General features: G+C 33.8%; 1 protein-coding gene and 1 long non-coding RNA gene across 4 annotated transcripts in view; one reads left to right on the top strand and one right to left on the bottom strand.

The window, feature by feature from the left end:
• Window positions 1–901: 901 nt before the first annotated feature.
• The window catches only part of LOC126752719 (uncharacterized), a 20,507-nt gene continuing 7,708 nt past the window's right edge, over window positions 902–13,700 (bottom strand). The window contains exon 2 of one of the 2 annotated variants that reach the window (XR_007666018.1): window positions 902–1,185. This is a non-coding gene — a long non-coding RNA (uncharacterized LOC126752719). Of the gene's footprint in view, window positions 1,186–13,248; window positions 13,513–13,700 lie in introns of those variants that run through there. The other variant, XR_007666017.1, reaches the window with a different exon arrangement.
• LOC126752711 (uncharacterized) lies at window positions 8,511–9,590 on the top strand. Of its 2 annotated transcripts, none has more exons than XM_050463689.1 (3): window positions 8,511–8,682; window positions 9,020–9,169; window positions 9,255–9,590. In XM_050463689.1, exons 1-3 carry the CDS (start codon window positions 8,616–8,618, stop codon window positions 9,353–9,355), a joined length of 318 nt encoding a protein of 105 aa, XP_050319646.1. In that variant the 5' UTR covers window positions 8,511–8,615; the 3' UTR covers window positions 9,356–9,590. The 2 variants fall into 2 exon arrangements, with proteins under 2 accessions (XP_050319646.1, XP_050319645.1); XM_050463688.1 differs by lacking the exon at window positions 8,511–8,682 and adding an exon at window positions 8,806–8,908.

Below are 13,700 nucleotides of genomic sequence, written 5' to 3'. Positions count from 1 at the left end.
AGGCTATATAGGAGCCGCTGTGATATTTGGATAATGGGCGTGGCACCACCTACTTTTGGATAAAAGCAAATATCTCGGGACTCAACTAACTGATTTCGACTAAACTTATTACGTGTCATTTTTATCATATTCCGATGACACGGTGTGAAAACCCATATAATATAATTTTTAATTCCATTTGATTCTTTCACTTTCCAGTGGTTCCAGTATTGGAATCTCATATACAAAGACAGTCGATTTGATTCAGCCCAATAAATGATCATAGCATTATTGATTCAATCGGCGGTCTGCATGGACTTTTATAACGTATTTTTGTAGCGAAAGCCTCTGCCTTTTTAACAGTCGTTGGCAGGATAAAAATTCGCTTGTGCTCCGGTTACTCGTTTGTCGTGGGAAAGGTACTTTTATTATGTTATTCTTAGCGGCAATTATAATTTATCCAAATTTCGGCATGAAATAAGAAAAGTCACCTTATAAAGCATCCAAGAGTTTGCTAATTTCACTGCATCTTTCCCAAATCTGAGTATGATAATCGCATTCATTTGTTAGAGTGACTAATTAAAGCCTGTAGAAATACGCATTGCTTTAGAGCAGAACATTATAGCAACACTAAACTTGATGTATTCAAGAGAAGACGCCTTACTGGAGAAACTCACCAGTATTAACAGCACACACTGCATACGAAATACGATGATTTTAATAAGATTCCACTGATTTTCCAACAATTTCTTTTTATCAGATTGAGAGAATTATACAAAAATGGCATTGAGTTTATGGACACAAGGGTGCATCGATAGTTCTTTTAACCCACCAAGGAAGCTAACTCGTAGGTCAGAGTTATTAACGGAGTATCTTCACTTTAATACTTCGATATTGTTGAATACATAAAAATAAAACAATATTTTTACAGTGATTTCACTTTTTATTGCAATTCGTTTAAGCGTTAAAGTAGTTACAAAAGACATTCGCACATTATTCTGAGATAAGTTTGTATACAAATTGTATGTTATAAAACTTAATTGTTGCTGGTTATATACACATTTACATATGAGAATACATTTGCGCTCGGCTCGGCTCAGGTGATATATGTATGTATGTACATATGTAAGTTAGCGCACTCAAGAGCACCCAAATGTAATTTGAGAACCAAAATAAACACACACAAATATATTTTTATAAGCATATCTAGACGTAAATTGTTTAACATAACGGTTCTTTTTTATTACATTATAGACATGCAGAAAAAGCCGAAAAAAGCAAGAGTCAAAATAAAGGTTTTTAATAAAACTAAGCCTGTTTATGGCAACGATGATTAACAACAACATAGCCAGGCGCACATTTTGGCTCCAAGGTTAAAACACTTTGAATAAGGAAGTCTTCTAAATTCCCGGAACTGTTGTTATAATTTGTTTGTGGTTGCTGTATCGGGTGTTGTTGGCGTTGATGATGAGGATTTTGTTGTTGTTGTGGCAATGAATATACCTCCATACACAACAATATAATCACTAAACACCAAATAAAGTTACGCATCTTGAATTGTTTTTGTTTGCCGAAGCGTTTGCAGATAACCCGAAGAAGAAGACGCAGATACCGGTTCACGTACAACTGGAGATGCACAAGTAACTCGACTGAATGATCTTCCACGACTAAGCTTTTAGACGAGCGGTCAGCTAGCTAATATACTTGTAGTTAAACAAATAATGTTTGGGTTGCCACATATTTGCACTTTTTTGGACTACATTCTTTTTTTAGTGATTTTTAAATAGTATTTTGGGGAAGGAAATTTTGAATAAATGCTAAACAGTGATATTTGAATTAGATTTAGTTAAAAAAGTACTTTAAATATTTTTTATATCTTTATACCGTTAAAAGTCGATTTCACTAGAAAAAGTTAAAATACTTTAACTTACAGAATCAAACCCATTTACTTGTCATTGAAAGCCACTAAAGAAGACGAAATGAAAAATCCGGAATGGAACCCGATTTTGATACCCCTAAAAAATGAATACTACGTATTAAATTTGGATTTTGAACTCGAATACTTATAGGCCAGGTTAGATAATTGTTTGAAAACATAAAATAAACATATGATTAAATCCATCGGAAACGATATATACTCGTCAAATAACAAAAATTAAGTGAAAAATAATTTACGGTCGCTTTGAGATCGGGAAAGGTAAGTGGGTTACGTGGTTGAATTTTTAGGCGTTAATAATGATTAATCTCGATTTCCAGCAAAACTTCGACTACAACAAGAAAGAAGATTATGGCAATTTATTAGGCAATGAAAAGATCTAAAAATTTTGCATATATACTTGTGTTACATAATCTTATATGAAAACTTCAAACAACCAAGATTTTGGGTTTTTATTTTTATCTGGTATTCCTGTCGATTAAATCAAACTAATTTTCTAGTAAATCGACCTGGCTTATTGTATGTTTTATATTCAGAAATTTGTAGAGCTAATCATAGATTTATATTTTTATTTTTAACTAGTAAAAGATGTTTTTTCTTTCACGAAATGTGGTGGAAACTTATCTTCTCCATTGTTTTGCCATTGCCTTACTCTTGACAGTCTCCAAAAAATTTTTTTTAAACGGTATCTAAAGAAAAAAATAATATGATTATTTTTGGCCCATCCTAATATATATACATATATTTTTGAATCGTCATGATGATTATGGGCGTTTTTAACGGCTTGCGAGATTTTTTTGAAGCTCAATTCAATTTTGTGGCAACTACTTATGTCAACAGGTTACTTTATTTTATATATGTATGTATGTACATATGTATGTATTTTCATTTCTTTCTATATTACGATTGTTTTTCTTTTTATAAACATTAATATATTTCATTGTTCAGTGTCTTGTCCACAGTTTGGCTGCTCAATTAAAAGACAATGGAAAATTTAACAAGTAAGGAAGGGCTAAGTGCGGGTGTCACCGAACATTTTATACTCTCGCATGATAAAGTAATAATCGAGATTTCATTGTCCGTCATTTACATATTTTTCAAATACCGTATTTGTGTTAAGTTTTATTCCGCTATCATCATTGGTTCCTATTGTATATATTATACAGAGAAGGCATAAGATGGAATTCAAAATAGCGTTAAATTGGAAGAAGGCGTGGTTGCGAACCGATTTCACCCATATTTCGTACATGTCATCAGGGTGTTAAGAAAATATTATATATCGAATTTCATTGAAATCGGTACAGTGGTTCCTGAGGTATGGTTTTTGGTCCATAAGTGGGCGAGGCCACGCCCATTTTCAATTTTTTAAAAAAAGCCTGGGTGCAGCTTCATTCTGCAATTTCTTCCGTAAAATTTAGTGTTTCTGACGTTTTTTGTTAGTCGGTTAACGCTTTTTAGTGATTTTCAACGTAACCTTTGTATGGGAGATGGGCGTGGTTATTATCCGATTTCTTCCATTTGAAACCATTTGAACTGTATATGGAAATGCCTGAAGGAAACGACTCTATAGAGTTTGGTTGACATAGATATAGTAGTTTCCGAGATATGTACAAAAAACTTAGTAAGGGGCGGGGCCACGCCCACTTTTCCAAAAAAAATTACGTCCAAATATGCCCCTCCCAAATTTCACTTTAATATCTTTATTTATGGCTTAGTTATGACACTATAGGTTTTCGGTTTCCGCCATTTTGTGGGCGTGGCAGTTGGCCGATTTTGCCCATCTGCGAACTTAACCTTCTTATGGAGCCAAGAAATACGTGTACCAAGTTTCATCATGATATCTCAATTTTTACTCAAGTTACAGCTTGCACGGACGGACGGACGGACAGACAGACATCCGGATTTCAACTCTACTCGTCATCCTGATCACTTTGGTATATATAACCCTATATCTGACTCTTTTAGTTTTAGGACTTACAAACAACCGTTATGTGAACAAAACTATAATACTCTCCTTAGCAATTTTGTTGCGAGAGTATAAAAACGCTCCGAAATGTGGACAAATCCATGGCTCTGCAAAATATACAGCTTGAAAGAGGTGAGTTTCAACAAATTTCTACATGATATGTAAAGTTACAATTTTAGATATCTTCTGCAGATGATTAAAAGTGTGTTCATATGTGGAGATAGCTGTAGTTTTAGTCCATAATAATACAAACTACAACAATATATAGACCTTCAATTTGCTTTTGAACTCATGAAAGGCCAAATAATATCGAGAATGTGAAAATCACAATCAATACAAGTGGTAATTTATTACTCTTCAGTGATCTACTAATGTGTCTGTCTTCGGTTTGGACCCGATAATTAGTTTCGTTTAAAGAACTCTAACTTTTTTTTCAAATTATTGAGTACGACGATCATCATTTAAGAAAATTAACAGATCCATATCCTTATTTAACTATATTACTTCAATGTCTACAGGGATCATGAACCAGTTTGAGTATATATACATATGTATGTTAAGAGACACCATAACACCCGATAAAGGTTGCAAACAAAAAGTCCCTGTTATAACAAATATTTAAATAAGATGAAGAAATTAATCACAATTGTCAGATGAGATCACGCAATGCGCCAAGGGAAGCTCATCATCATTCCCAGTCAACATTTTCGAGTCGTTAAATTAACGACTTTTCAGTACAAAAACTTACAGCTGTTAAGCAATACTCTTCCTAGCGTTTTACTAATTTAGGTTCACTAAAAAAACCAGCTTCTAGCGAATATACACATTAATAATAAGTATAAAAAAATCATTTTTTGTGTAAATTACACAGTAATCTGGGGGAAATTTTCAGTTAAGTTTACAAATTTATATCTGAAATAAAATTCCCTGGTAAAACGTACCAGAATTATTAGTTATGCTCTGTAGATCAGAAGGTCCAATAAGTGTAGTTTATGATGTCACTAAACAACAACGGTAGGCAATAAATATATATACAAGTATAATTTAGGTTGGGATATCTAGGTTAAGTAAATAGGCTGATTTCTCCTGACGCCACGAATAACTTGAACAGTTACAGACCCCTGTCCGTTGCGATACCCAGAACTAGCAGGTAAGGAGCAAAAAGACCGCCGCATATCGACAAAACGTTTAGAGTCACATATTTATAAATTCCAACCAATTCGCCAGGCTCGTAGAAAGTATGGCAGGCCGAAATGCTTCAACCAAAGTCTGGCGTAAGCTGGACATTGGAGAGGAAAGTTTTTTCACCTCATCTTTCTCATTGCAACTTTGACAAGCTGCGTCCGCGATAATCTTTAGACCCACCGTCTGAGTGCCAGTGGGATGGTGTTCAGTTAGGAAACCTATCATTAGCGGAGATGTGAGCCTGCTAAGAGCAAGCAGTTCAATAGCCCTTTTACGTTCCACTGTGGGAAGAGGTTTTCGCAACACTACAAGTGCTGGTTGCTGACCAATGCTTGTTGAGCTTGCCCGAGTCCCATTGATTCAGCTCGAGTCGTGATAGAATTTCGGTAACAGTGCCTTTTCTATCAAGCTCATCGGCTTTATAACTTCCGCCAACTACGCTGTGGCCAAACACCGTTTATAGTTTTATATAGAAGTAGTTTGAGGCTACTGCTAGTAAGGTCATGCACTCCTTGACAAGCGTCGAGCTCACTGTCAACGGGCTCACCTCGGCATTACAACTAAATATGTTAATTATATTAAGGGTGGTTTGTACAGAACTCTTTTTTGAGAACGCCTAATACCCCTATATATAATCTAAAGTAGTTTAATTATCCATTATTATTTCACAAAACTAATGAAAATAGATCCTACATATACAGACTGATCACGATAATCAGAGTTACTGTTTTCGAGTAAAATAGTAGCTACCTTAATGATACCAGATATATTTATGAAGTGGTTGGTATTGTTGTCATAATGAGGTCAATGCCTATCCCACGGAAACTCTGCTCTGATGATAAAGAAACAAAAGTTAAATTTTTAAGCTCCAAATATTTATGCATATTTAAATATAATACATATTAATATTCTAATGAAAAATTCCATATCTATCATATTTCTATGTTGTTCAGAAGACACGAAAGCTACAATATAATCGATCACCTTAGTATTTACTTAGGACTAGTATAATAAGTTATATAAGTTCCTATAAATTTCGACTTGTGTTTAATTTATATTCTTTCTGCAGATATCAAGTGGTTTAACCAGTATCTTAATACCAAGGTTGCCATAAAATTGTATTCACGGCAAATACAATTACAATACAATATTTTCAAAGAACTTGATTAGATCAAAGTTAAGAGGGGAAGTATTTGGCAGAGTCCTCTGTCGGGATTTCTACATCAGCTCTACTTACAGACTAATAGACCACTGTGACGTCTTTCAAGCGGAGGCTGGAACTGAATGGCTATACTGACTTTAAGCTCGCTAACTCTGTACTGCTCCTAGTCAAGGAGTACATGAATGGATTAAAAATAGCATCAAGCTTCTTCCATTTTATATTTGTATAGGCGAACAGTGACAGCAGAATCGCTAGAAGCTGGAAAGCCGGTAAGCTTGCTAGAGAGGGCACTCTTTCCCCAATTTCATCTGTTTGAATGCGAGTCGGGTTTCCGCATTCGGACATTGCAACTTTCTTCCTCCAGTGAGCTGCAATTTTGTTCAAATGAAATTTATCGATTGTGGATCAACCTTACGATAATTTTTTAAACAAATTTCGCAAACAAAACGTGTTCCTTATTATTTTCCTTAGTCGCTTTCAATGGTAAGTAAATTTACAGCTTGTTTAATTAAAGTATTTAAAAAAAACTGAAAAAATCAGTTGAAAAAGGAATATAGAAAAAAGGATATACTCACCTTTTAATACTTTTTGGATTATGGTGAGTGCATGGTTCTTGGCAGGATAAAAGAAACTAGTCATCTTCATTTATCTTCAAATGAATTTGGAGATCTTTTCGTAAAATATGTTTTTTCTAACAAAAATGCAAAAACAATTTTTAAAATATTATAATGAGGCAACTCAAAAAATATATATATTCAAATATGTTGACTCGCTGACCGCTAGTCTAAAAGCTTAGTCGTGGGAAACCATTCAGTCGAGTTGCTTGCGTATCTTTAGTAGTTCTTCAAGCGGTATCGGTTATCAAACAAAAACAATTGAAGATGCGTAACTTAATTTGTAGCTTAGTGATTATGCTGCTGTCCAGCGAAGGCGCGTGAATTCCGGTAATTTTCTCGTTGTTTAAATCTCACATACAAAGGCAGTCTGATAACAACATATCTTATAGAATAAATGAAATTTGAAATAAAATAGTGATTCATTTATCTCTTTTTTTTCTTGGGAGCCGTTTTCTGAAATTCGCCATCAATTCATCCCAATAAATGATCGTAGTACAGCCCTGTTTTTCTTTGTGATTGCCAGAAGCAGTTCCTATCACCTTCCTTTTCGCTTATTCAATTGGCGGTCTGTCGAGGCACTTTTAGTACGTATTGCTGTAGCTGTGGTAGCGACAGAATTCTGCCAACTTAACAGTCTTTGGCCGGATAAAAATCCGAGTCCCTTCCGTTTACGTAGACCAGTCTGTCGTAGGAACGGTATTTTTATCACATTATTCTCAGGTCAACCGTCATCTGGACTTGATTTATCCAAAACCGACATGTGACCATGTTAAAACTCATTTAACCAAATTTTTTACAATCGCCATAAGAGAAGAAATATCACTGTATACAGCGTCAAAGCGTTCCTTGATTTCACTATATGTTTCCCAGCCAAAAAGAATATACGCAGCACCGATCTATATTGTGCTTTATCCATCTTTCCCAAATCTGAGAATACTACACACTTTCACACACAGCCAAACGAGGCCTAACCGGCTGACGGGAGTTGCGAGTATACACTAGGGTGTCCGTTATTTACCAAGTTGGCTATTTCCACTTTGGTATCGTCAAAATCGTTTCTTTTTGACCTAAAAACAATTTTGGAAACAAAGAAAAATTTTTTCGATGCCGTTTAACCCTGCCTAAATAAGGATACTTTTCCCATTTAATTAACATGGGATTTTGCACTATTTAGCAAATAATTCTTATTTCGTACATTACACTGTTTAACTTACCAACAATGCTCAATTCCGCTTCTATTATGATACCTTTAGACGGAGAAATTTTCATATTGGCGCAAAATATTTATTACCTAACCTTTGGAAGGGTCAAAATTTATTTGTATTGATTATTTTAATTATTTTGCTTAAACTACTTACTAGTTAATTTTTATTCTGAATTTCATTTAAAGTTTCTTATTTTTTGCTTCTGAAAGTCACACAGTGATTCTATGAAGAAATTATAGTTCAAATTGAAGTACGGTAATATGGTTATTACCAACACAAAATAAATAAAAGAACCAGATATATTGGATACGTGGCCCTCTAGCGGACGGTCGTTAAAGTGAATAAATACAACAAACTAATTTTTTACTTATTGTCTATTCTGGTTGTTGTAATTGATAGTAAACGGTACAATTCTTAATTCACTTTATAATATTGAATTTTTAGTTGTTAAGTTGATGTGACTAGTGCAATGAATAGAAAGTGTAAAAATTGATTTGGTATTCAGCTAAAAAATATCTTTCTAACCTCGAGCGCTCCAATCTATTGAAAATTAAGAACTTTCATCATGAGTTTAGAAAAAAATTTACGAAAACGAATGTTTTTATTGAAGAACCTTACGGATGATATAAATGGTAATAAATTACCTTCTAATAAACAAGTTTTAAGGTTACTATTTTATTATACTAAAAATATCAAAACAACAGTGTACGATGGATGTAAAATAACTATAGAAAAAGTTAAAAAATTTTGGATATTTGCTGGTAATTTTATATTAGATGACAATCGATCAACGATCAGAAAGACAATTTCATCTGAATTTTTCGGGCAATCAACGAGGAAATGTAATTGAATTATCTGGTAATATCAATAAAATATTAGTCAATTAATAAATGAAACGTTTATAAAATACTTGAATTTACTTTTTTATGTGAGTTAATATTCAATATACATACATATATGGTATTTCAGAGAAACAGGATGATGATCGCTCTACTGAAGTATCAACTTCTGATAATCCACTCATTGTAAATGATAAGCGGTCCTCTGAAAACATCGAAGCAGCATCGTGTAATGTAGAACACCAGTTAAATGATTCTGAATTATCAAGAGACAATTCAGGTATTAGACTTGAACTCAATCATTACGTTGATTTATCTATTGAGTGCATTAATTTAACAATAAAACATAATTGATTTTCTTTCAGAAAACCATTTGCCGTTGAGTTTGACAAGCGCGGGTGGAGCAACGTCTAGTGGGGAAGCATTAACCTTTTCTTCACCCCTAAGTCAACCATCAGAATTTTAACTAGGTGGAAGATATTATAATCGGAAGGATATGAGTGGAACTATTAATATTATGACAGAGAACGTTGTCGCTACATTGGATAATTGTAAAGTCTCTTATAGAAATTCTGTCCGTATTATATCTGCAATATCTGAAGCATTAGAATTTGATACCAATAATCTAATTTTGAATAAGACATCATTTAATGAACAGTGAAAAAAAATTCGAGAGCAAAAAGCTTTAAAAATTCAAAAATTATTTGATGACGTCCAGCTTACTGCAGCTGTTCTTCATTGGGAAGGTAAGCTTATACCAGATACTGTTTCGTGTAAGCAAGTTGATCGCGTACCTATTTTAATTAGTAATAATGGGGCTAAAAAAATTTTGAGCGTACCTGCTTTACCTGACGGAAAAGGAAAAACTCAAGCTGAAGAAATTTATAGTGTTCTTAATAATTTGAACTTAACCGAATCTATCAAGGCACTGTGTTGCGCTACAACCGCTTCTAATCTAGGTTGCAATAATGGAGCGGCAGTATTATTGGAACAAATGCTGGATACAGATTTATTATGGCTACCGTGTCGACATCACATATTTGAGCTAACTCTTACGAGTGTTTTTACTTCAAAGTTACCAGGTACTACTGGACCAAACGTCCCTTTGTTTGAAAAGTTTCAGACTTCTTGGAATACAATAGATAAAAATAAATTCAAAGATGGATTAGAGGGAAATAAAATTCATAAAAAAATGATTAATCAAGTTGACGAAATAGATCGAAACATCCAAAATTTATTAGATACGGTTTTACTCCGCGACGATTACAAAGAGCTTCTTGAATTGTCCGGAATATTTCTTGGTATTGTCGACCATCAAAGTATTCATTTTTATAAACCTGGAGCTTTCCATCACGCTCGCTGGATGTCGAAAGCCATTTACTCATTAAAAATTTACGTTTTTCGAGATGCTTTTGAACTATCACCAGAAGAAGAAAAAAGTTTATTGGACGTTTGTTTATTCGTGGTATTTATATACATACATACATATGTGAGATTTTGGTATACTGCACCTCTTGCTACAGCGGCTCCGAACCAAGATTTGCAATGCTTGAAAGCAGTTTATGCTTATACCTAGGTTGCTATATATATTTCTGGCCTAATAATGTAAATAGACATATTTATCAACGAAAATTTTTTTTTTTATTTTTTTTTTTTTTATTTTATTTTTTTTTTGTCGATTGCTGTTTTGTTTCGGGCTCATACGCATAGATCCATGATTCGTCACCTGTGACGATCTTATAAACGTCTTTTGAAGCACCGCGATCGTATTTTTTCAGCATTTCTTTACACCAATCCACACGAGCCTTTTTTTGAGCGATTGTCAAATTGTGCGGGATCCAACGAGAACAAACCTTTTTTACGACCAGGTGTTCATGCAATATCGAATGTATGCTGGTGGGAGAAATGCATAGGCATGCCTCTATCTGAGGGTATGTTACATGACGGTCTTGCATTATCAGTTCACGTACGGCATCGATGTTTTCTGGCACAACGGCTGTTTTTGGACGACCTTCACGGAATTCGTTGTACCAGTTTTTCACAGTGCTATAGGATGGTGCTTCATAGCCATACAAAGATTTTAGTTCATCGATGCACTCTTGTCGTGATAATCCACGTCGAAAGTTGTGAAAAATGATCGCACGAAAATGTTCACGAATTAATTCCATTTTTTGGCCGAGATGAATTTTTTAATTCCCTGTAAATAAAACAATTCACGATTAAATGACAAAACGTTCTGAGTGATGTTATGCTAAAAAATGTCAAACTTTCCAATGGAAATGTCAGATAGCACCTGGCAACATTTAGTGTTGCCCTAGGCCAGAATATATATAGCAGCCCTCGTAGAACTATTGATAAGTGTTTATCTGAAGCTGTCTTGAAAAAAATTAAAAACCATTTATGGTACTTGAGCCCAGAGGTGGTGGCACTCTCATTTTTTGATAAAAATATGTCAGTCCCTATCAAACGCAAAATGGTCAAAGCCTTGACCTTGGATCCTGCTTATGAATTTGGTTGTCCCAAAAAGTATTTTATAAACAATGATAGTGATATAAAAAATTTACAAACTAAAGAAATTGATTACTTTGTAAATTGTAATACTTTGAACTTTTTTAAGAGATTTGATATTAATACGAGCTTTTTGGAACTTGACGTGCAGACTTGGCATGAAAATGATGATTACACTCAGTCCTTTTTTTACGCGATCTCTTTTTACGCTATTTCACTTTAACGCGGTTATTTTTGCAGCGCAAATTCCTTTTTTTACGCGAATTTCTCACTTTAACGCGATTGCTTTTTTTCGTTTTTTGCTTGGTCTTAAACTTGCAGCAGAATTGGAAAATTAATGATACTGAACCGAACCGTGCCGAACGTGCACGAATTTTTCAAAAAGAATTGAGTCTCTCCATGTTAAGATATAAAGAGCTACATCGGAATTTATTGGGTCCAAAAAGAAGCATTCAAACAAAATTAACTGAATTTATGGTGCAAACTCAGTCGGAGATGCTAAGTCAATCAGAACATCAATCCATAGTTCTTACTATTGATTCTGATACAAATTCTAGTGATATCAGTGCCGGCCATCAAAATAAGCGGTTAAGAATGATTTCCACTACGGATAATGACAGTGATTAAACAGCATTCAACGGTCTTTTCAATAAATCTACCTATTTTCTATTTTCTTCTCTTTTATATATGGTTTTTGTTTTGTATTTTTTATTTTGTTATGAATGAATAAATCATAAGTCTGAAGTCTGAGTTGAAACTTATTGTATTGTTTTTGAATATATTTTTGCGCGTATATTTTTTTATAAGCGATATTTTTTATATTCGGAACCAATTCGTCAGTTAATATTGGAAAACTAACCATTTTTACGCGATTAGTGGCAGAACCAAAAATCGCGTAAAAAAAGGACTGAGTTATTTAAATCGTTGTTTTTAGCCACCACTTACCACGGCGCTAGGTCTTTCCGCACAAATTATTTAAAAAGAAAGTTTAAAATAAAAGATCTTACACCAAATTCAGAATAAAAATTAATTAGTAAGTAGTTTAAGCAAAATAATTAAAATAATCAATACAAATAAATTTTGACCCTTCCAAAGGTCAGGTAATAAATATTTTGCGCCAATATGAAAATTTCTCCGTCTAAAGGTATCATAATAGAAGCGGAATTGAGCATTGTTGGTAAGTTAAACAGTGTAATGTACGTAATGAGAATTATTTGCTAAATAGTGCAAAATCCCATGTTAATTAAATGGGAAAAGTATCCTTATTTAGGCAGGGTTAAACGGCATCGAAAAAATTTTTCTTTGTTTCCAAAATTGTTTTTAGGTCAAAAAGAAACGATTTTGACGCTACCCAAGTGGAAATAGCCAACTTGGTAAATAACGGACACCCTAGTATACACCATATGTAAAAAAATTTCTCATCCAATAGTGGTGACATCAGGCGCTTCGGCCTGGTACTTACCGGAAATAGAACAAAGAAAAGCGCATTTGTTTGTTAGAGCGACTAATTAAGGCCTGTAGAAATAATCAATTTCCTTTGGAGCAGACGTTACAGCAGCCCTAAAACTGATGCATTTCACAGAAGACGCCTCACTGGAGAAACTCACCAGCCCTCACTGTATACGAAATGCGACGACTTTAATACGGATAAGATTCCACTGATTTTGCAACAAAATTCGTTATTTTTTGATTGAGAGAATTATACAAAAATGGCATGGAGTTCATGGACACAAGGGTGCATCGACAGTTCTTGTGACCCACCAAGGAAGCTAACTCGTAGATCAGAGTTATTAACGGGGTATCTTCACTTTAATACTTTGATATTGTTGAATACATAAAAATAAAACAATATTTTTACAGTGATTTCACTTTTTATTGCAATTCGTTTAAGCGTTAAAGTAGTTACAAAAGACATTCGCACATTATTCTGAGATAAGTTTGTATACAAATAGTAATCAAAATCAATTTGTATAAAACTTAATTGTTGCTGGTTATATACACATTTACATATCAGAATACATTTGCGCTACATATGTAAGTTTGCGCACTCAAGAGCACCCAAATGTAATTTGAGAACCAAAATAAACACACACAAATATATTTTTAAAAACATATCTATACGTAAATTGTTTAACATAACGGTTTTTATTACATTATAGACATATAGTAAAGGCGGAATAAGCAAGAGTCGCAAAATAAAGATCTCATTAAACTAAGACAGGGGTTTCCGAAAAAAGAAAAAAACCGAACGATTTTAATTTTTTTGTTTCTTATGGGTTTTTTGGGTTGAATGAAAAATTTAA

The sequence above is a fragment of the Bactrocera neohumeralis genome, chromosome 3 (assembly GCF_024586455.1).
Source record: "Bactrocera neohumeralis isolate Rockhampton chromosome 3, APGP_CSIRO_Bneo_wtdbg2-racon-allhic-juicebox.fasta_v2, whole genome shotgun sequence".
Taxonomy (NCBI): domain Eukaryota; kingdom Metazoa; phylum Arthropoda; class Insecta; order Diptera; family Tephritidae; genus Bactrocera; species Bactrocera neohumeralis.
The sequence above is the reverse complement of the archived record's forward strand: the minus strand, read 5'-3'. Positions and strand labels throughout refer to the sequence as shown.